The sequence below is a fragment of the Pseudopipra pipra genome, chromosome 10 (assembly GCF_036250125.1).
Source record: "Pseudopipra pipra isolate bDixPip1 chromosome 10, bDixPip1.hap1, whole genome shotgun sequence".
Lineage (NCBI taxonomy): Eukaryota > Metazoa > Chordata > Aves > Passeriformes > Pipridae > Pseudopipra > Pseudopipra pipra.
In genome coordinates, this window is record NC_087558.1 from 7247569 (window position 1) to 7270905 (window position 23337).

A 23337-nucleotide genomic window follows, 5' to 3' on the forward strand; every position below is an offset into this window, starting at 1 on the left:
GGGGTTTTTTCCAACCTTAACAAGTCTGATTCTGTGTGTTTTAGGTTCCTGGATTATGTTTGTTATTGAGCAAAAGAACTTTTTTATATGAAGCGTTGTTGGCTCCAAAACAAAATTTACATCCCAAAAATTATTCCAAGAATTTAAAATACAGAGGATTAGTAATCCCGAAATGATGTGGTCTCTCTAATGCTCATTGTCACCGATTTTTTTACTGTAGTTCTCATTTTCTAATGCTCCTCTATGAAATACATGAATTATCGGTGCTCTTTAACCCTTGGAAGCTGTCTGTGATCAAACCGTGGTGCTGTGGACTCGATCCTGGGTGATTATCCCGGTTTTTCCGGGGCTCTGCCCGGCTCCATTTCGCGACCCGCCCGCGCTCAAGATGGCGGCGGCGGCGCCCTCAGCCCTCAGTAAAGATGGCGGCGCCTCAGGCGGGTTAGGAGTGGGTCAGAGGAGGAGGAGGAGGAAAGGGAAGTGACGTGACGTCACGTCCGCCCGTCCCGGCGGCGGAGACGGGAACCGCCGGGGCCGTGAGGGATCGGGGAGAGCCGGAGCTCCGTGTGGGATCGGGGCCAACGGGGTCCGTGAGAGATCGGGGAGAGCCAGGGCTCTGTGTGGTACCGGGGCCAGCGGGGTCCGTAAGGGAGCGGGGAGAGCCCTCCGTGAGGGGCCGGGGGCAGCGGGGTCCGTGATGGACCGGGATCATCGAGCTCCGTGAGGGACCGGGGCCCGTCCTCGCTGCCCGGAGCACAGCGCTGACCCGCGGGCGGTGCGGAGGCTGGAGCCGCGTTTGATGAGGGAAAAGTCTCGTGTTTCCAGGACGGATCGCGCCAGATCGGTGCGAACTTTCGCCAGCCGCTCCCGGCGCGTGTGTTGAGGGCAGGAGATAGGCATAAACAGCGCAAACTGAGCGTCCTGCCCTTCGTTGGTGTTCAGGGCTTTGATTTGGGAGTTTTGGCCCTTTTTTTGGTTTTGTGGGTTTTTTTAATGGCTGTGTGTGACTTTTCATTAGCTGAGGGTGTCGATTGTTTTGGTCACTTTTGCGCACCTTCCCTTGCAGCAGCAGCAGCATGGCAGAAGGCTCCGTCTCCCCGCTGAAGCACTTCGTGCTGGCCAAAAAGACCATCACTGCCATCTTCGACCAGCTGCTGGACTATGTCACTGAGGGGGCAGCGTTTGTGGAGGGTGAGCTTTCTCCTTAAACTTTGCTTCGAGTATGTTTTACAGCAGCACAGTGTACATTATGTTACCTGTTACTGTGCTCTTAGTATGAACACACGCCTACAAAAGTAGTCACGTTTTTCATTTGACACTTTTTTTTCTTTTTCGATGTGGGCTGGCAGGAATGCCTGGTATGGTTACATAGGTGAAAAGCTGATTAAGTTGCTGGCAGCGTGGCCTCCTTTCCGTGAGGGTGAAAGCTTAACCACCTGTAGTCCTGTTGTGTTTTCTTTTGCATAGAAGGAAGGACAAACATGTTCTCCCATTATTCAGTAGGAAAGTAGGTCAACATGATGTCATGGCAGGAGCCACTGGTCACACCCTCAGAGGTGTTAGCAGTGTGGAGGGGTGTGTGTGGCCACGTGGAGTTGGTTCCTCATCACCCCTGGGAGTTTTGTGGGGAGAAGACAGCCCAGCTTAGCTGGTGTATCCATGAGGGGTCCTGGCTTTCCTTTCTGAAGGAAGCAGGTGTCCCGAAGAGCAGGGCAAGTGAGGACAGCAGGCTGTGTTCACAGGGTTACTGAATCAGCAGTTAGGTTAGTGATTGATATGAAGTGATTTATGTCATGACTTCACAAGTGCTTGTGGTGGAGCTATCAAATTACAGGGGCTGATATCACTTTCTGTAGTGAGGTTTTGCTTGTTTTGTTTTATCACCGTAATTAAAATTCACAGTGATCTTTGTTGGCATGTGAAGTACTGATTACCTGTGCCCTGTACTACAGAGCATGTACTCTGTATGTGATTGCTTTTATTTTTTCTTTTCTGTGTGTAGCTACATACAGGAACCCAGAGCTTGAGCATGTAGCAACAGAAGATGAACTAGCAAAAATACAAGCGTATAAAAACAAGTTGGCAGTCATTGGGGAGGTGCTTTCACGGAGACACATGAAAGTGGCATTTTTTGGCAGGTAATGAACGAAATTACCAGAACTTAATTTGATTTTTTTTTCCTTTCTCTTGTAGAGCTTAGTGTTTGTATTTCTAATTGAAATGCACTGGAATTAGTGCTTCATTGTAAAGTTATTGTATGAAATGTAGTACGTAAAATCATAATTACCTAATTGATGCTGAATATTTCTTTGCCTTCTTGTTTCCTGACTGTATATTATTTACTTATGTCTTGTTACATGGTTTTCTTCGATAAACTTTGAAAAATAATTATCCTGTCTAGATCCATTATTTGACTTGGTAAGGCCTGAGTTTGTTGTCATCTTCTCCAGGATGGCTTTTTTTTTTTTTTAAGTGATGGTTTTGTTTGTTTAATATTTTTTTTCTGGGCTATATCTGTTGGTAAGTTTTGTTTGTGTTTGTTCACGAGTGCTGAGGAACTGAACTATGAGCTGCTCATGTTTCTGTATATAAACAGCTGAAGAGAAATAGAGACAGTCGCCTTGTTGGTTGTATCATTAGTCTGATAGATCTGTGTGATGATTTGAAGGAATAACAGTAACAAGGAGGTCTCTTAGTCCCCTTTCCTTCAAGGAGATTGATTTTTCTGTGCTTACATTTAAGCGTGTGGTTGCATATTTTTATGGAGTATAAATCTTCATGGTTTAGTTCTAAAAATTCCATAATTGTATTGGAAATAATGCGTACAACGGTGGTCTTGCCTTCATTTTGCTAAAAATAGTTATTTAAAGAAAAACTCAAAAGTTCTGGAATAAAGACATTTGTTATATCTCAGCCTTGCTATTTCACAAAGTTAAAAGTTGAATACATTTACAGGCTGTGGTGTGTAATGAAAGTTGCTTTTGCAAAGGGCAGAAGTTCAGAGCAGGAAAAAGAGAGTTTACCTCTCCCTCTGATGTTTTGAATAAATTTGAGTCTCGCTAAGTGAGCACTGAACTTTTTCTAGAAGAAGGAGCTCAAAAATGAATTACAGTCTGTGTAACTTCATGCTGTTGTGTAATAGTTAAACCTCAGATATATATGGGTGAGGGGTAGAGGGTTAATGTGAAGTAGAACTTTGCTGAGTACTTCAAGTTGTTGCAGAATTTGGAGTTGGGGACCAGTTCCTTTAATTCCACACTCCCCACTCTTTCCTGACCAGCTGTGCTGTGCTGGCTTGGAGCTCTGTACCCATAACAGCTTGTGCTGTTCAGTTCAGGACAAAGGTGAGTTTAATGTTGCTGTGCTTTGCTCAAAGGGCTTTTATTTTCTATCCCTCTAGAACAAGCAGTGGGAAAAGTTCAGTCATTAATGCAATGCTGTGGGATAAGGTACTTCCTAGTGGGATTGGCCATACAACAAACTGCTTCCTCAGCGTGGAAGGGACTGATGGAGATAAGGCTTATCTTATGACAGAAGGATCAGATGAAAAGAAGAGTGTCAAGGTATGTTTCTTGAATGATTTCACACTGCTTTTCATAGGATTTTTTCCTCAAAGGGTCTGTCTTTTAGCAACCATTTCAAGTCTAACAAAAGTATAAGGCTAACTTGTTCTGCATTTTAAAGTTCTTAATTAGGAGGGAAGAAGAAACAAATGGACTACTTGGCAATTTTTCTTGGCTGTTTCAGAGGAACAACTAAATGTATGTCTTATGGTAGGAGAGCATATGTTGAGTGATTTATTTTTATAGGACTAAGAGTAAGTTCTGTTACTTGTTAAGGATTTGGAATGTGCCCCTCATTTGGACTTATGGTGTTTATCTTACTGAACTGCTCGCATTGGTATGTTAAACCTCTGAGGTAGATTCACCATGATGCTCGGTGTCACACACTCCAGCCCTGGAGAGAATACACTACTTTGTGTCTCCACAGAAAACCCTGTCTGAGTTTCAAGGCACAACTTGTTCTTTAGACACTGGGGACTTGAAGAGCTTAAAAAAAAAAAATCTCAATTATTCACCAGAACAAAGTATGAACTCTGTTACCCTTTTCCAGAGAGATCCTGTCCAGCTTTGCTTGAGAGCTGAATTAGACTGGTGTACAGACTTGTTCATGGTGCATATTCGTATTTGTCTTCTCTTTATGCTCTTTCTAGACTGTCAATCAGCTTGCTCATGCACTTCACATGGACAAGGATTTGAAAGCTGGCTGTCTTGTCCACGTCTTTTGGCCCAAGTCAAAGTGTGCCCTGCTGAGAGATGATTTGGTTTTAGTGGACAGGTATGTTTTCCATTTTAGTAAATGATTTCTTAAAGAAATCAGCCATTAGAATGTTTAGAAAAGAGACTAGTTTAGGTTCAAAATTGTTGAAAGGCTTTTTTTTGTTTGAAAGTACAGAGTTTGTTCTTTTGAATATACTGATGCCTGCCATCACCTCCCTGATTTTGGCCTTGTAGCAGTTGGAACAGTCAAGTGTCTTGTGACTGAGCTGAATAAGGGACTAGCTTTTGGCTGAGGATACTTTATCTTTAAAACAAACAGTATGGAAGCACGAACAGGGTTGTTGCAGCAACAACCTTTTGCCCATTTCCTCTCTTTAGACGCTTCAAACTGATCATGTGAAGTATAAAGCAGTCTGGACTTCATTTTTAAAAGCTTCTGATAAGTGTTTACATACCAGAGTAGTGGGTGACCTCAAAACGTGGTTGTGAGTGTCAGCTGTGTGTGCCCTGTGTTGGGCTGGCATTTCCTACAGCTGGTGTGTTGAAAGAATTCTGAAAGCTGTTTGCTTTGTCTATGTCAAATGAACTTATTTCTGGCCACTGAGGTATAACCTGGTAATAGATTTTCAGACTTTTAGGTAATTTATACCCAATTTGTAAATCAATATAGATTGAATTTGAGAATAATTCACTCAGTTGTGAGTGAAATTTTAAGTATGATTTCTTCATATCTAACAAAATAACACCCAGGGTGTATTCTAATAAGTTGCAGTGCTTTTGGTTCCGTCTCTAATCTTGTGCCTTTGAAATCACTGTTTTCTTGAGTGCATGATTTGATTTGCATGGTCTCGGTTGCTGAAGGTAAAATTTAAAGGGAGAGGAAAAGAGCCTGGATTCTGATAAAACAGATACATGGAAGGAGCAAATAATCTCTTTACTGTTAAATTGAGGAAATTTGAACCAGCAACAATTTAGGTTTGCAAACGTGACTTATTGCTCATATTTCACTTTAGTGCTGACAGTTTAAATAAAATATATAGTTTTAGCTTCTTATTAAATCTATGTACAGCTTGCATATCATATCATTTTAAAGTAAGACTTTATTATTGAAATATTTTATTTACCACTGTCTCTTCTGATTAAAATCTAAACCTCAGGATAGAGGGAGGGGAACAATTCTGTGAGGCTCTCTGGGTTTCTGATGGACTGCCTGTCACTTTCCTTGGCAATTATGCGTATTAATACTTATTAATTAGAAATTATATTTGTAATGAGTAGATGGTCTAATGAGCAAGTGACTGATAAATGCTAGAGGGTAATTGGCTTTTGCTGTGTTCACCTTAAGCTTGATGTAGGCAGCAGCCTCAAGGTATAAAGCTTTGTATCTTCTTACAGGGCCCTTAGGCAATCCCACTCTATTTTTATCAGTTTATAGAAATCAAGTACTCCTTTGCTGTGTAAATAAGAATTTGTGGGTTTTGTTCTCAACAGCCCTGGCACAGATGTCACTACAGAACTGGACAGCTGGATTGACAAGTTCTGCTTGGATGCTGATGTGTTTGTCTTGGTTGCCAACTCTGAATCAACTCTCATGAACACGGTATGATGTGCGATGATTTTACACTTCTTCATTTAAATATTCAGCAGTTGCATCACCGAAATAGCTGAGACCTTTACTGGAGGTGAATCACTGCACTTGGATCTTGTGAATAGGATTTGGGGGTAGTAGGCAAGAAACCATGTATATCCCTCACTAGGGAAAGGAGAACCAGGCTTCTTACCCACTTTCCTTGCTGTGCCTTGAGGATCATAATTATCCTTTAAATTTAAATTGCTTTTTGGATAAACAGATGTTGTAGTGCTTGTCTTGCTTTACAGTTTGTCATATTTGTCACGTGAAGACAATTGTATTATCAAAGACATTATAGAGTATTTCATGTCCAGAAGTTCAGTAAAATGCACAAAGTAGGTGAAGGAAGTTAAATTTCTGTCTTGTTCCTCATATGTTCCTGTCTCAGGAGAGGGCGAATTCCTTTGATTTTTAATAGTTTGGTAGAAATCTGAGAACATAAAAGGAGTTCAAACATGACATTCCTATCTCCTGAGCTGAATCCACAAAGCCTCAAATACAAGAGATGTAATTTAGAAGAGGGAAAAAGGAAAATTCTGGCAGCATCCGTAGCAAAGAGAGAATTTGGTGTAACGATGGCTTTACATTCCCCATTATCTCAGAAGTGACACTTTGGCTTTTAATATGGACTAAATCTAGAAGTTGTTCACATTATGTGCATATCATAGTTGTTGGGTTTTTTTAATTAAAGGAAGACGGGGAAAAAAATGTTTCAGTGAACATCTGGTTGCTGTATAGAAATCTGGAAATAATAGGGACCTGTGTGCCAGATTTCATTTTGGTGTAGTGAAATAGCAGAGAAAAGCCCAAATTTGATCTCTTTCTTTCATTTGTTCAGAAAAATGAACCACTGAAAACAATCTGAGATAATAAATATGCAGCAAAGATGAATAGCCTGTATGTCTACTGGAAGATTCTGTTAATTTTGTTTTTATCTGCTCCTAAGCACCCAGACACACAAGTGCTCCTCTGCTTTTTAATGTGATTTTTAGTCAATCTTTGTTCTTGTTGGGTGTGGCCGAAAGCTGCTGAATAGAGACAGGTTAGTCTGGCAATTAAAGTCATGCTGAAGTTTTTGGTTGCCTTGCCTGTAAATCCTCCCTTGATGCTGAGCACCTTCTAATTAGCATCTGGAAATCACCAGTGTCCAGGATGTCTGTCAGAGGAAAAGGAAGTAGATTTTAGTCGTGATTGAGGTTTGGGCTCAGTAAACAGCTCTCTTGCTCTTTCCTCTTTTTTGTTTTTTCGACCTGGTAGACACAAATGAAGTTGCTTTTAACAATTAGGTAACTATGTAAAAGCATTTGTATTTTTCTTTGCATTGTGGCAGATGGTAATTTCTTCATCTACACAGGTTTATGCTGCAGGTAAAGCGTGTGACAACTGTGTTCTTATCCTCCGTAGGCTTTATTTTTGCCTCCTGCCATAACAGGTTTGAGAATACTTGGCATTATTCTGCCATATTATCACAGATGTGTTTTGCAAAAACATGATTGTTCTAATATTCCCCCATAAATTCTCCTCAGACAAAGTTCTCATTTCTGCAGCAGTGATCTTGTTTGCACATGATTACTCCTGGCTGATGGAGGCTAATGGATCTCCAGTGCTGTGTCCAGGATATGTGGTGGTGTCCTGCTGCCTGAAAAAGCTTATGGCAGCACAGAGACCTCTTGTGTTTCAGCTGTGCTCAGTGGGGATTCACTCCATCACGAATTACTCATTATGGCTATGAAAACACCAATGATGGGTGGTAGGTACAGGCAAGGGACCTAAATACACCTAATTTTTTAAATTAAGACATTCATCAATGACTTTTTTCCTGTGACTCGAGCCTTACATTCTCATGTAGGAAATGTAACTTCTCTGTAGTTCTAACTGATGTTGCCCATGTGAAGAATACAGTTAGAGAATTTTTTTTTCCTGGATATAAATATCAGATTTGACAGGGTGATCAGGAATATGTTGGTAGTTCAAATAAGAGAGACTTCAGAGTTTTAGCTAGGCATCTTACTTAAAAACTGAACAGATCTTGTTTGTTCTTTCTCCCTTCCTCTCTTTCCCAGCAATGCTTTGAGTGTCACACAAGTGCAAAAAGTTTTAATAGGGGGCTTGAAGTATCAAAGGAGATGAAGTTTGATATGGTAAGAGTGAAAGAAGGAAGGAAAAAAATGACAGTGAATGATATGAAGGACTTACAGAAAAATAGATCTTATTTTCCAACATTTTCTGAACTATTTGTTCTGGAAGTATTTTTGGTTTGTATTTGTACCCATTTTTAGTGAAGCTTGCAAGGTCTCTGACTTTCAGCATTGGCATTGGTTTTAAGGCATTTGATGACTTGAACTGTCTAAGCCTATTTTGTGTTGGATATCTGTGGGGGTTAATGTTGATGAATTCTTTTTGATAAACTTTTAAAAAGCTGAATTAACTTCAGAGTCTGTTACAGAAGAATGTGTGACTCTGGTTTGGATGTCTGGGCAGTTTTCTGTTTGTGTTTTAATTCTTAGGAGAAGCATTTTTTCCATAAAGTGAATGAACGACTTTCGAAGCCAAACATCTTCATCTTGAATAACAGATGGGATGCCTCTGCATCAGAACCAGAGTACATGGAAGATGTGAGTGAATTGGTGGCTCTTATTTGGGTTTACAGTTAATTAAGACATATTAATATGGAAACACTAGCTTTGTCTTATTAATAAAAGGATAAGTTACATGGTCAGAAAATGGAAATAACTTATTCCTTGTTCCATGCAAAAAGCGGCCTGCAATTCAAGTGGCAATATATGCAGGCAGCTAAAACAATGGGAAACTTCTTTAGAACCTTATTCCTCCACAGTTAAGCTTGGTTTTTAATCTTCTTTGTATTACCTTCTATTTCTGTAGTGGTAATGCAGCCTGAGGGTACAGTTCATACATCTGTACCTGTGTAGAGTAGCTGGTGAAGTGCAGCATTAGGTGTGAACAGTTCAGAGTGCTCTTCAGATCTCCCAACAGCAGCCAGCTCATCTCAGATAAGTCAGAGAGACTTATCTCTGTATGTGGGGAATGAAGTGTTTACCCCAGTAACGGGCTGAGATCTCTGACAAATACAATTGTAGAAGGAAATATTGTTGCACCCAGCTCTGTTTAAATGAGTAAAGGCAGCTGCTGCCTCAGTAGGATTGGCAGCATCTGCTGTCTGAGGGGTGGTTCAGCATCTGTTCTTGACTCTGTTCTGATTTGTTGACAGCTCCATTTTTGCCGTTTTTCCTCATGAGCTTTTTACCTTTTCCTCAGGTGCGGAGGCAGCACATGGAGCGCTGTCTGACTTTCCTGGTCGACGAGCTCAAAGTTATTGATCCTGTAGAAGCAAGGAATCGCATCTTTTTTGTTTCAGCAAAAGAAGTTCTGAGTGCCAGGAGACAGAAGGCCCAAGGAATGCCAGAGGGTGGTGTGTAGGAACTGCTTTTCCTCAAATACAGAAAAATACCGTAAAACCTGATAAACTAAAGTATTTAAGCACTGCTGTGAGGTCTTGCTGTCTCCCTTATGGTCCATTATGTTTTGCAGGTGGAGCACTTGCTGAAGGATTTCAAACAAGATTCCAGGAATTTCAACATTTTGAGCAGATATTTGAGGTATTTATGATGGGCTTTTTAGACTGCCTGGGTTTTATTGCAGAGGTACCTTTTGCTTATGCTTAGCTTAATTCTACTGAGCATTACCCATGTTAGCAAAGGAGTGTAAGGTATTTAAACCATCTGCAGCTTTGCCTTTTCTGTGTGTTCTGTTCATCTCTTCTCACCTTGAGCAGCAGGTGGTTGTTGGAAAGGAGTATTGTTCAGCGAGGGAAGGGACCAAAGCTCTTAGCTCTTGTTTGAGATCTCAATACCAGTATGGTCTATATAAAAGGAGATGATGCCCTTGAAAAGGTGTGTACCACTTACAACAATGTGCTGGTGAATGTTTCTAGTAAGAAATTCAGTTTCACCAACATAAATCTAAATATTTACTGCACTTTTAAAGCCAGAGTTTTGAATCTATCACCATTATGTACCTCTTAGCTCTGTTACTCTGAGCATTAACACTGTTTTTGCATCCTTTGTGCTGTACAGAATCCACACTTCCACCTCAGTCTAGCAATATTCATAGTTGGAGTTTACAGTTTCTGCAGAAGTAGGACTGGCTGGACAGTTGAGTGAGTCCTTTATGATAGGATCCATTTGACTTGCTGAATTTAATAATTAATTAAATCCATTCTTGGAGATCTTAAGGAGGTATCTTGGCCTCAATGGTTTTGTGTATGAGTGTATTTAAAAAAATCAAACTGTCTCTGAAAAGTATTTCTTTTTGCATTACAACAAATGCATCTGACCTTAGCAAAACTGAGTTATGTAGTGATGTGTGTGTATCAAAAAGGTTTTAAAATAATAGCTTGGTTCGGTCTTGCATAAGGAAGAAAATGTCAGACTAAAGTTTAAATTTAATCCTTATCCATGCTCTTATGAGAGATGACTTGAATTGTTGAAATGATGGATTCAGAGTACTGGCAGGGCCTGAATCCAGGAGGCATGCCATTTCTTGCTTGTGTCATCAGCTGTAGGCAAACATGCATTTTTGTTTGTAATTTTTGTCCTTAGAATTACAGTAGGAAACTTTGAGCCAGTAGGAAAAAAGTGGAAATTTGGCTTCTAAATCAGTTATTGTTCATTATTGTGTTTTGCCATGTGCTGTACCCATAGCTTTTTTGACAAAATCTCTTATAATTACAGTTAAGCACTTAACACTTGGAATATTTCAATGTTAAGATGAATGATTACTTATTAAATGATGTGGTGCTGTGAGTGCTCAGCACGTGTAAATCAGATGTCACAGATTGGCCACCACAATGAGAATCATCCATCACAAGGTCATAACCATGACAAGGTTCTGTGTCAGAGGCTGGGACAAGGAACAATTACGTGACAGCACTGTATAGCCTTAAAACAACCTTATTTCTTGTTTCACATTCTGTGTTTCATTTGCTGCACGCCTGCCTCCAACCATGAGAGTGAATTCTGTAATGTTTTTCGCTGCTTAGTCGTGTTACATCCTGAAATCACAATGAATGGCTTTAAATAGGAGTGTGATCCCACCATTTGAAGAGAATGACAGCTGTGCTATATTAGGATTGCCAAAGCAATTTAAATTTTCAGTGTCTGCTGTTGCAGCCTCTTTCACATTCAGGTTTTGTGGGCAGTTTCTTGAGTTATAGTGGCATTTTATATGCTTTTAAAGCAAGGCTGATACTTAATGGTTCACCAGGTCTGAAGTCTTCAAACCTAGTACTCAAATTACTGTCACTGGAGCTGATAAAGTAGCTGACAGCAGCATGCTGTTGTCATCAGTTATGTTTGCCAGCTCTAGGCTATGTATTAATGAAGAATATCATGCTCCAGGTAAAACTTTTTGTGTTCAGTCTGGGAACAAACTGATACCTTGCTTTGTGCACTGCCAGACCAGATTCAGCCCTGAGTACAACCTGAACACTTCTGCCTAAAGCACTTTGCATTTACTCTGTTTCCTGACAGAGGAGCTGCAAGTCTCAAGACTCTTGGATTACACTCCAGTGTGTGAAAAGGAAGGGATGAGAGCACAGATGCTTCTGGCTGTCTTTGTCAGACACTGACCCCTCCCCTTCCTCAGTCTGTCTGTCCTGCCTTTAGCTCCTGGTCCCTGTCCAGGTGCCCTGCTCAGACTTCCCAAACACCTCTGACACCCTTTTGTCCAGCTCCCATCTCTGAGCAATCTCATCACCTCGTGTATAAACTCGTCCTCGTGTGCTGTGTTCCCCCCGGGCTCTATCTGCTGGATTTGCTCCTCCTGGATTCTCTCCCCCTGCTTCTGTCTTCACTAAAATTGGACAGCTTCTTCCTCTTTTCCATGTGGGCTGAGAAGAGGAACTGTTACTTCTCCAGTACTTCCACATTCCTGATTTTAGTGTCAGTTGATGGGAAAGCCTGTTCATTCCAGGACTGATAGGAGCTCAGTATAGCTAGAATCTTAAAAAAAAACCAAAATCTAGAAGCAGGCCACCAGTGCCAGTTTGTTATGATATGAGAAGAATATTGGACTATTTTTGAAAGGTTTGTAACTACATTTATGCCGACTTGCGTGTGAGGGCAAAAATCCTTCCAAAAATAGGTGAAACATGGTGTTTTGCAAAGCAGAGGGTGTTTTTAAAGTTGCTGAAAGAAAAATCGGTGCAGGCATTACTAAAAACACTTGTAAGCAGTGGGGAAATGAAGATTTTAGAGACTCATATAGTAGCTTTAAAAAGTAATGCTACTTTGTATGTCAGCTGTATTGCAGCAGAGGAAAAGAGGCAGTCTTAAAGGGTTGAATTCTTGGATCAATTCTGAATTTTTATATTGTGGAATAACAGAAAGAAAGGGTATCTTCTGAAATTTTACAGTGAGATACATGGAAACACCTTATCAAACAGCAAAGAAGTGCCTCCACACTGCTAGTCCTTAGTGGATATCCTACATAAAACCAACCTCACCGTGCCTCAGGTTGTGGTGTTTCCCAAGTTTCTTAAAAAAACTGGTGTCAGAAGTGGTGTGGGGAGCAGTGGAGGAGGGAGGCAGGGTGGAATAGTGCTCCTGGCTGTAAATGGGAGTGAATGGCAGAGCCTGAGTGAGCCTCCCCAACCCTGCTCAGGGGTGGAATAATCTGTGCACCTAATGACTGTCCTGCTGTACTGGAAGTGGGGTGGAAGGTGACTGGTTTTGGTTACATTGTTGAAACACACCTTTTATCTTTGTTTCAGTAAATACTTATTTACAGACTAACAGCAAAACTGCTGCTGTCCCCCTCTTATCTTTCCCCGTTGTTTAACTAACCTTTGTGTTTTTCCTAGTGCTCTAACTTGGATTTTCTGATTGTGTTGTGAGTGACTGTCATCCTTTTATCTACCACATACTAAACGTTGGGAAGACTCTTTGCTCTGTGCCCAGTCTAGCTCTTACAATGTGCTGATATTTATGAAACTCTGGCCTTTCATTGCTGATTTCTAGATCTGCTTCATCGAGGAACAGGGAATATTTTACCCATTTTGTTTATTTTGGTTTGATTTATTATTTTTAGATAGCTGAAATCTGTTACTACAGCGTATGCTAAGGTCACAGGCAAGTCTTTTAAAACCAGCCAAAATCTGTTTGTGCTATGAAAGGTGCATCCACAGATTATGAAGGATTTAAAAATCCCATAGATCTGGATTAAGCAAACTGGCTGCTTGCTTTGTTCCCCTCAAACACGGAAGGTGTGGCTACTTTGGGGTGCCTCAGTGCAGGTTGAATTCTGACATTTAATTGGCTCCATAACTCAGGATGTGCAGTTGCTTGAAAAAAAGTCAAATTCTGAATTTATGGCTTATTGCAACTGATTTGCTTTTGCCCAAATTGAACATCTGTATATCTCTTCAGTCGCTGTTCTGTATTTCTGAATCACTGTTCAGTATTCAAGATTGATTAATTCTGTCTTTAGAGCTTTCTCTACTCATTCATTTAACACTTCAGTAATCTTCAGATAACCTAATATTTTAAGGGCTACTTAACAATTTTTTTTTATCCTGTGAGAAAACCCTTGTTTCTTATCCCTGCTCATATATTTTGTTCCTGGATGGTCAGTATTGACCTGAGCATGTCAAATTTCATTGACAGAACTGCTTCTTGAAACTGAGAACATGTATTGCAATGAAGAAAACTCAAGCCAGGCTGTATTGCCAGTGTTCATGTTTGACATTTGTAATTCTGAAGAAATAGTTTGGAAAATTTTCGAAAGAGATAGATTTATCTTAAGTATTCACCAGTTTTCTTTTTTCTTTACATTATTGATTTATTTTAAAAGATTGAAAACCTCTGCACATTACTGTGAATGAACACGAAGGCAGATTTGCTGCTATAGACTCATTTGAGATTTTAGTTCTGTTGTTGTTTAATTTGTCTATACTTTCTCCCTTTTTATTTCCCATTGGTTTAAGTTCTTGGTAAAATTGGCAGCATGTGCTTTCTGACAGTGAAATTCCTGAATGTGTTGGCATGGAATTGCAGTAATGTGTTGTGGCTTGGGCCCCTCGCAGGAGTGTATCTCGCAGTCAGCCGTGAAAACCAAGTTTGAACAGCACACTATCAGAGCTAAACAGATAATAGATACTGTGAAAAACATTATGGACACCATAAACGTGGCAGCAGCAGAGAAAAGGTAGGTGGGCTGGAGGGCTGGTTGGCTTTGGTTTGTCCAGATCGTCTGAGGAGCCATTTCTGTGCTGGTGATTTTCTTGGGCCATTTGTGGACTTTAAAATTCACTTTTCCTGCTTGGTAAGAAACAGAAAACTTTTCTGGTGTATCAGTGTGTCAGTCTTACCACTGTTGACTTGCTCAGTCTTGTCCTTGGTCTCCGACTTCTGTACAGGGATCTTGTTATTACTTTGTTGTTCTTTGTTGCTGACTTGCAATCGCTGGATTTTCAAATCTTTTTTCAGAAATATTTGAAATTTTAAGTTTTTCTAGCTGTATGCAGCATTTTAGGGGTGACATTTTGGCCTGTTTAACCTAAGTTTCCTGTTAACAGTAACACTGAGAAAATAAATGGGAGGATGTGGACACTAATTTGCAAGTGATAATAATGCTGTCAGGGATGATACAAGCCCAAGCTAACAGAGTCTTTGCCTCTGGCCCTTTCCAGATTGTATCCTTAAATATCTGTATTCTCTCTTTGTTCTTGTAATCCTGTAGTGCTAATGATAGCAGCTTGTCTGCTCTGTTTGATAGTTTCATGTGTCCTTTGAGGTTTGCATAGTCTGGGATTTCTCCTCACTTTTGTTGCTACCCTTTGTCTGTTAAACACAGTGAACTTGCTGTGACGTTTAATCCTTCCCATACATCTCCTTTCTGCCTGTCAATAGTGTGTCTTTATTTTTCAGCAGACTCCACTGTGCTGTCAAACACTCATCCTCCTGAATATGTCAGCTTTTACAAACTGTTTACGTACTGACTTGTCTCACATTGTCAGATCCCATGAAAACATGCTGTGAAATGTTTGAAAATTCTCTGATATTCTACTGCTTTCTGTCAGTTGACTTACCAAAATGTCTGTGGTGACCCCTCTTAGTCTGAATTGCTGTTTATTGTTTCTGCTGGCCCTCAGGATGGAACTGCTCTAGGTTTTCAGGAATTTTTGCTTAAATGATAGGTCAGGGAATTCTGAAGAGAGTTGTTAGTGCTGAGGTTTCTGCCACATCCCCCTTGCTTTGCATCAGACTGATGTCACTGTTAAGGAGTAGTTGAGTGCTGCTGGTGAGCAGCAGTTTGATCAGATTTACCCTCTTTTTTTTTTTTTTAAATCAGGATAGACTTAAGTTAAAGAGCTCTGGTTCCCCACACCTTTTTTAGTTGCAATCATGTGCAGTGATAACAATTTGACTCAAAATGCTGGTTTTGTAAATACATCAAAATGCAGTGACTTGAGTTAAGTTTGGTCAGTGCAGCCACGTTGCAGCCCCTCGGGGCAGTGCCTCTGCCTTGGTCAGCCACGGTTCCTTGTGGATTCCTCTGGATTCCCTGTGGCTGCTCAGTAACCATCAGCTGGGTATGGGCTTGTTTCATTCCTGGGAGAATACCTTCTAGTGATGGTGGTTTCCTTTCTGCTGCATTAGAGTCCATTCCATGGAAGAGCGAGAGGATCAGAAGGACAGACTGGACTTCGTTCGAAACCAGCTGAACATTCTGACGGAAGATACGAAGGAAAAAATCAAACGTGTTACTGAGGAGGTTGAAAATAAAGTAAGTAATGGCAGTGTGAACAACCTCCCACATCCAAGTGATGCCTCTTCTGTCAGGCAGCTCCTTTAGGAGCCCACCCATTGTACGAAGGATGTTTGAAATGTCCAGCATGTTCCTTTTCCAATATAAAAAAAAGAAAACCAGGCCTCAAAATGCCTGTCAGGTAATTGAATCATTTCTTGTGACAGTTCATGCAGTAGTCTGTTTTCACTCTGACTAGAAAAGGTAGGAGAAACATTTAAACATTTAAAGTATTTTCTATGTTCTTCCAGGTCTCCTCTGCCATGACTGATGAGATTTGCCGACTTTCAGTTTTAGTTGATGAATTTTATTCAGATTTTCACCCTTCTCCTCAAGTGCTGAAGCTCTATAAGACAGTAAGTTTTCTTGCATGATTTGAAGTCAAGCTCTTTGTCTTTCCCTTAATTTCTACTTCTGTATTTTCATAATGTATGTAGCATTTTATGTGACACTTTAGGCATTGCAAGATTTTTGCTTTCTGACATATGCATATCTCTATCTCAAATTGGAAAAGGTTAAAAATATTTTCTGCTTTGTGTTTGGAAAGAAATTAATTTTTGTTTCAACCATCCTTTTAGTAGAGTGGCTCCTAATTTGTAGTCTTCACTTCCAGTAAATAAAGACCTACCATAAATAATTTTCACTATACCTAAAATCAAATAGATCCAAAAATAAAATGAGCTTGCAAATACCCAATGCTTTTAATAAAAACTGGGACTTTTTTTAAAGTTCTGTAAATTCCTCCTCAAACTTAGTGTTTTTAAGACCTGTACACCCTCATTAGCCTCTTATGCTCAGACTTTGCTGCTGAGGAATGACTGCCATAGCTCCCACCTCTTCCAGCCTGGTTGGATCACTTGGGAACACTGTGTTTTCGGGACAATCTGTGCTGTCCCAGCTCAACAGAGTGTCCTGAGCAGGCCCCCACAGGAGTTGGTGGGAGCAGTTTGTCTCTGCAGAGCAGTGAAATTGGCCCCCATCAAATGACACAGTAAAGGCTTTGTAGGGCAGTAGGTGGTTCAGTGGCTTTCCAGTGTCACAGGTTATTGGAAGTACAGACTTTTCCATGTGCCCCTTTAATGATTGCAGTCACATGGAAGTGTTCCCTGTGTTGTTTCAGTTAGGTTTCGGTGTGCAGTTGGAAAGCATGGTATTTCCATGGTAACCTGCTTCTCTTCCCACTGTAAGGAACAGTGCTTAGTGTGTAACATGTCAGTGCTCTGTACAATGTGACTGAATATAAATTAAATGAGTTAAATACAAATTGGTGAGCATGTGTTCTCTATAAAACTTCAGGAACTGAACAAACATATAGAAGACGGTTTGGGGAAGAACCTGGCTGACCGCTGTTCCAATGAAGTCAATCAGTCAATGCACCAGTCTCAGCAGGAGATGATTGGTAAGAGGAGGGAGGAGAACTGTTAACACTTCTCACTTAAAGGAAGACAATCTAAGAAAACTTGGTGTTAAATCATGATCAGAAAGAAAATTATTTTAACATTGATGCTATAAATGATAAAGGAAAAGCCAGCGTAGATCAGGACTGAGTGTTCAGCTCAGTGCCCTGACTCTGATACTGAGCAGTAACAGATGCTGGGGGAGAACAATGAACCAGGGTAAATATAGCAATCCCTCCCCATTTTAGGGACTTCTGAGCCGAGATACTGCATCTGGATTAATGGCTTAAGCAAGTAGCAATGGACCTGTCCTCTGGCAACTTGTCTAATCCTTTTACAAACCCATTTAGACTTTTGGCTTCCACAACAGACATATGAAATACACTAATTATTAGGAAATGTTTCTGCAGTATAATCCTCTCCCTAGGTCCCTCCAGATCCTGAATGCAAAGCAGATCATTTCACAAAAGACTTGTGCCCTCCCTTTTCTTTCCTTTTTTTTTATAAGTAGTAACTTTATTGCACATCCTTCTTTACTGATCTGTTCCTGGTAATAAAGATTCAGAGCAAGATCATGAAATTACGTGAACCCTTCCGTCCTCTTAATGCAATAATGTTGCCTTTTCTGTATGGCACCACAGAACTGCTGGATAAATCAATTCTTTCTTAGTCTGTCCTTATCTTTTGACCATTGATAGAGGTCTTTCAGTTTATTTGCCCTTTTTTCCAGCAGTGCTTTCTTGGTGAGTTGATTTTCATTACTGTTTTCTTATATCAGAGCAATAAATTGCCTGCTCTGTTGGGGTCATCCCTGCTGAAATGCCATCGATTTTACAAATAAATAAATAAATAATGAAGTGGTCAGTTCAGATTCTTGACAAAGCTCGTCAGCAGTGCAAGGATGCTGCTTGTGAATATGCTCTGCTTTTAATTAATCTTTACTATTTGTTTTTATTTCTAGAAAATCTGAAACCATTGTTGCCTTCTAGTGCTCAAAATCAGCTCCACTTGCTAATTCCATGCAGGAAGTTTGACCTTAGCTATGATCTAAACTGTCATAGCCTGTGTGCAGATTTTCAAGAGGATATCATGTTCCACTTTTCTTTGGGATGGACTTCACTTGTAAACCGTTTCTTAGGTCCTAAACAAGCTCAGAAAGTACTCTTGGGACTAGTAGATCCAAACCTACAAGTGAGTGCTTCGGAGCTTGGGCTGCCATTGTGTGCCTTGTTTTACCTTGATGAGAATATATTGATTTTTACTCTTTGCCTGTGCTGTTTACATGCTTGCTGCTGCCTTCCCCTAGGCCCTTTGTGTGAAATATTTTTGGTGAGGGTTGTTTTTATTGGATTATATTCAGGGTTAGAATGGAACTAAAAACCTCTCCTGAACTTTCTGCAGCTGTAACACGAGTTTGTTTTTCTTTGGATTAAACCCTTTAGATAGCCTGTTCCCTTTGTAACTTTTGGATCCTTAGCTCAGAGCCAGCCCTACATAGAAACCCTTATTTTAACCCCATGTCCGTTGGGCAAGGACATGTGAAAGCCTCCACTGCTCCTCAGGAGTCCGGTTCAGGTTTCTGTGCTGAAAGGTTTTCTTTCAGTAGATCAAACCCTGAATGTATGAAAATAAAACAAAAACCCATCTATGTAGTTCCTTGATGCTTTTTACTCAGGCTGCCCTGTTCCCATCTTCTAGATCCCTCGTCCTTTAGCCACCACCCCGTCTGCCGCCAGCCTTCCCGCTGTAACTCCAGAGAATGTGCCCCAGGATGACTTTATGGTTCCTTTGGTACTGAGTTTAGCCTCGCTGACCTCTCGGACCTCCATGAGCATCATCGTTGTTGGCGGAGTGGCAAGTAGCACTGGCAGCATTCCCTGTGCTGGAAGGGATGGCAGAGGCCAAGCTGGCCTGTCTGGTTGGGGTGCAGCACAGAGCCTGTCACGGACTTGACACTGGGCCAGATGAGCACATGCAGTGCCCTGGGTACCCACAGTCAGTCTGTAGTGAGAGAATCAGTTTAGTTACTCTGAGGAGAGCTGGGCATGTTCTCTATGCCATAGGTCTGTGTTCGGTGTCTGAATTAAATGGTGATTTAACTGATTCAGTTTGGATTTAGTGGGAGCTTTGCTTCCTCCTTCATGAAAGAGCAGCAAGGCTTCTGTAACCTGCACATTCTCCATGCCAGTGAGGCCAGCTCATGGGAATGTAGCTGTATTGCTCTGCAGTAATATTATGGAAACAATATATTTTCTTAAACTAATCCGGTGAAAGGGGCCACAGAGATGATTTTTTTAAAAATGGGTGGAATTAGATTTAATTCTCTGGGGCAGTTTATTTAAGCTGAAGAAGATTTTCCTTTTCAGATTTGGAAAACTGTAGGCTGGAAACTGATCTCGTTCTCCCTGAGCATGTACGGGCTGTTGTACCTGTACGAGAGGCTGACCTGGACCACGCGGGCGAAGGAGAGAGCCTTCAAGCAGCAGTTTGTGAACTACGCCACTGAGAAGCTGCAGATGATCGTCAGCCTCACCAGCGCCAACTGCAGCCACCAGGTGCAGCAGTAAGTGTCACATGGGCTGTCCCCAAGCTGGGACAGGTGTCTGTCACCACTGGGCTGTGGGGACTGGGTGTGCATGGTGAGGGGGGGGCACCTTTAGTGTCCCTTGGCATTTATTATGAGGGAGTTGGAAGAGAGTTTAAAATTACCACCTGAAAAGGCCAATAGCTGCATCTCTGTGTGTGGCTGTGTGTGCTGCTCTGCAGATGGTGACTCTTTGTCCAGGATCTTATGGTGGAGACGTGGCAGTTTGCTCCAGTGGATTGTTTTGGCCTTGCAGGCCCTGTAGGGGTGAGCAGAGCTTCTGGCCCAGGGGTTGGGATGGGCAAGTTCTGAGTAGCCAGTGCTGATTCTTCTGCACTGCAGAAGAGGAACTTGACAGCCTTTCTGAACTGTTGGATTTTTTTTCTGTGTTCTGTTTCCTAAATCTTTCCCCACCTGTCTCTGCAAAGTAATGTCTGGCTGATTGTCTCCCTCAGACTCTTTCATTGAAACAATTTATTTTGATTAAATTATTATTTCAGAAAATTAGGCCTGCTGATGAGACCTAAGCCCCAGGGTGCAGAACACCTCTCCTGTGTAGCTCAGGGAATCCTTTACTAGTACAGAGTTCAGCTTCAGCAGAGGAAAGAGACTCATCCCCGTGTCCAGCAGCTGTGTGTCTCTGTGAGGACATGGAAGAGCTGGACTCAAACCAATGCTCCAGTGAGGTGAAGTAGAGAGGGGAGAGGATGTCTCCTCTCCTGGGGGACAGCCTGGGTGCTGGCCCAGGGTGGTAACTGGGTTTGTTTTCTGTTTGTGTAAGGAGGAGTCTTGGAAATGGGGTTGGGAGCATGTGGCTAAGGGGACAAGTAGGATGGGGTGCCTCAGTGGGCAGGTCTGGGGCACATGGCTGCTCCAGCACCTCTGAGTCTAGCCAGAGCCCCATCTCAGGCTTGTACCTGTGGTTGCTCTCTGCAAAATGGCCAGACATGATGTTGGTGTAGACTGAGGTGCATTTGGCATGTTTAAGGTTTCTTTTTCTAATTTAAAAAATGCACAGTTCTCCTGCTTTCTGCTATTCTGTAATCCCTTAAGAGCTGGAGGCTTCGATTTCTGTGTTCTGCACACTCCAATGGCACATGATTTTTGAGTTGTTTTCTTAATTTTTTTTTGGTATCATAGACTTCCCTAAATCATGATTATGAACTTGTTTTCCCTTTAGGGAAATGGCCACTACCTTTGCTCGGCTCTGTCAACAGGTGGATATTACCCAGAAAAACCTGGAAGAAGAAATTGCTAGGCTTTCCAAAGAAATAGATCAATTGGAGAACATACAGAGCAACTCCAAGCAGCTGAGGTAAGTCTGGGTGTGACTGGCCAGAAGCATCTCTTAGCCTTGCTGCCTTCACAGTGATCCTTGCCAGCTCTTCCTCTGGAGCTGAACTAGGCTGGCTTAGGTGCAGAAGGGTGTGCAGAGATACCCTGAGCAGCTCTGGGTAAGTTAAATAAATGTTTGCTGCTGTCTTGGTGAATCAGCAAAGCTCCAAAAATACTCTTTCTTTGATCATCTTTACCCTTGTCTCTCTTCAGTGGATGGGAGAGTGGCCTTTCTCCGGAATTTTAATCTCCTGTAGGTAGCTGAGGTTGGCACCTTCCCAAAGCGCCCTCCCCACAGTAGAGCAGGGGAGCAGCTGTGCTGTGTTGAGTCACTCGGTGCAGTACTGGTGTTCTAGTGCCAGTAGTAGGTGTTTGCAGAGGAGAAACTTCCAGCAGTTGGTGCTTTAGGGATTTGGAAGCAGCCTCAGCCGTAGTTTCCTGTTCTTTTCCCCCACCGTAAGGCTGCTCTGGCTCTGGGCTGCTGCCTCCTGGCCTTGGGCATCCACCACCACTGTGGGGTGAATGTTTGACATGCCCCACACACCCCTTCGAAAAACCTGCATTTAGGTTGTGTCTTAGTGCTGCGGGTCTCAGTAGAGGAATAGAAATGAAACGCAGACGTAGGTTCTGATTTTGGGATGTTCCTGCACTGAAGCAAATCCCTTGCTTTTGTTTTGCAGAAATAAAGCCATTCACCTTGAGAACGAACTAGATTGCTTCACAAAACACTTCCTTCAAAAGAGTAAATAAAATGTCCTTGCGAACGTTCCCAGTGATCCTTTGTAGGGCAAAGTAGAAATTTTACAGGTGACACTTCTCCTCTGTGGAGCCACATGAAATGATTTATATTTTAAATGTTACTCTGATTACACTTATTGTAAAACTTGGACTGTGATGGTGAATCAGACTGAAGAGCTGTGCTACTCCAAGTGTTACGTTTGTTTTGCAGATTTTGGGTTAAAAATTATCTTTAAACACTAAATTTCTTTGGGCACTTGACAATAAAAACCCAAATCCTCACTGGTTTCCATTAGTATGTAGCAGTGGCAACTCTTACTTCCTGGCATCCAGGAGCTTATGCAGGGCTAGAGCTTATCACAGTCATCACTGTCTCCTTTCAGCTGCTTAGGAATAAGCCAGGGGTGGAGGGTGCTGCTTTTCCACGTGGGTGTGATTTTGTTAAGTGAAGGGAAGTACAAACTCTGGAATGGGGAAAGGACTCCTGACTTGATTGGAAAGCAAGTGCCAGTGTGCTGGGCAGCAGTTCCTCTTCCTCTAAGGGCAGTGAAAGATGAGGGCAAACTGCATTAATGAAATGCAGTGGATAGAGGGGTATCTGGCCACCACACTTAGCCAGGAGGGCATTGGTTAAGTAAAAATGAACCTTTTCTTGCAGTTTTTAGAGCAGTGAAATGGCCCTTTGCCTGTGAGGGCTGGGCTGGAACCATGGTCAGGTGAGCTGCAGGTCACAGCCAGGCATAGGAGGGTTTGCTGAGATGGTCTGGACTGGATTGGTGCAGGTTGGGTGGGGAAGCTCAGGGTGTCAGGATTGACCTAGAGCTCCTGCTGCTGGACTGAGGGAGTACAGGGAGAGATGGGCTTTGACCATGCCCTGACCAGTCCCTTGGTTCTGCTCTAGGTGACACTCCAGGTAGGTGTGCTGGATTCCTTTTTGTTTGCTCATCTCCAGTAATGAAAAGCCTCTTTTTAAAAAAAAGAAAAGTTTCTGCTGTTGCCACCTGCAGTCATTTAACACCTACTTTTTTCTAACTAGACTTTTTAAAATTATTTTAAAAGAAAAACCCTTTTCAGAGTATTTATGTATTTTTATGGCATTTAGTTAACATGACTAAATGAAATACTCAGCTCCAAGGTGTTGCTGTTTTCCAGTAACTAAGGGCTATCTTACCAGGAAATGGATGTAAGATGTAATGCCAGAGGAGTCACGGGAAGACAAAGAACAGTTCCATCACTGTGTTGGGGTGTTTGTTCCTGGGTTCTTGGGGGTTTGAGGGAAACTGAAATCCAGCTGTGAGTAACAGCCTGGCCGTGGTGTGGTGAGGGCACAGCTGTGTATCAATGCTCTGTTTCTGGAGCATTTTTATTGACATTGTATCAAGATAAAACTTTACATGCATGTGTTCTACAGTTGTTTATTAAAAAAAGTACTACCCCTGTGCTCTATTAAGTTCTTTGCAGCTCTGTCCAAGGTGAAGACCTGCACCTCACTCCCACAGGGAATGCAGATCCAGGGTAGGTCCCAACTGCTGAGGTTGCTCCATCTCC

At 41.8% G+C, this 23337-nt stretch overlaps 1 protein-coding gene across 6 annotated transcripts; it reads left to right on the forward strand.

The window, feature by feature from the left end:
• Positions 1-468: 468 nt before the first annotated feature.
• On the forward strand, positions 469-23239 carry MFN1 (mitofusin 1). Of its 6 annotated transcripts, none has more exons than XM_064665891.1 (18): positions 469-586; positions 1070-1191; positions 2003-2138; positions 3401-3563; positions 4214-4338; positions 5772-5880; positions 8418-8525; positions 9187-9340; positions 9460-9527; positions 14012-14133; positions 15588-15714; positions 15987-16091; positions 17032-17134; positions 18094-18323; positions 18831-18986; positions 19499-19695; positions 20897-21031; positions 21732-23239. In XM_064665891.1, the coding sequence occupies exons 2-18, from the start codon at positions 1077-1079 to the stop codon at positions 21799-21801; spliced, it is 2223 nt and encodes a 740-aa protein (XP_064521961.1). In that variant the 5' UTR covers positions 469-586; positions 1070-1076; the 3' UTR covers positions 21802-23239. The 6 variants fall into 6 exon arrangements, with proteins under 6 accessions (XP_064521961.1, XP_064521967.1, XP_064521965.1 ...); XM_064665895.1 differs by lacking the exon at positions 469-586 and adding an exon at positions 618-640; XM_064665892.1 differs by lacking the exon at positions 469-586 and adding an exon at positions 624-640 and having other exon boundaries at positions 1067-1191.
• The last annotated feature ends 98 nt before the right edge of the window (positions 23240-23337 follow it).

Coding starts and splice junctions, on each gene's coding strand:
- MFN1 (XM_064665891.1), top strand. CDS start 1,077: ATGGCAGAAGGCTCCGTCTCCCCGCTGAAGCACTTCGTGCTGGCCAAA. Junction 1,192..2,002: donor GGGGGCAGCGTTTGTGGAGG/GTGAGCTTTCTC, acceptor TTCTGTGTGTAG/CTACATACAGGAACCCAGAG. Junction 18,987..19,498: donor TCATCGTTGTTGGCGGAGTG/GCAAGTAGCACT, acceptor TTTCCTTTTCAG/ATTTGGAAAACTGTAGGCTG.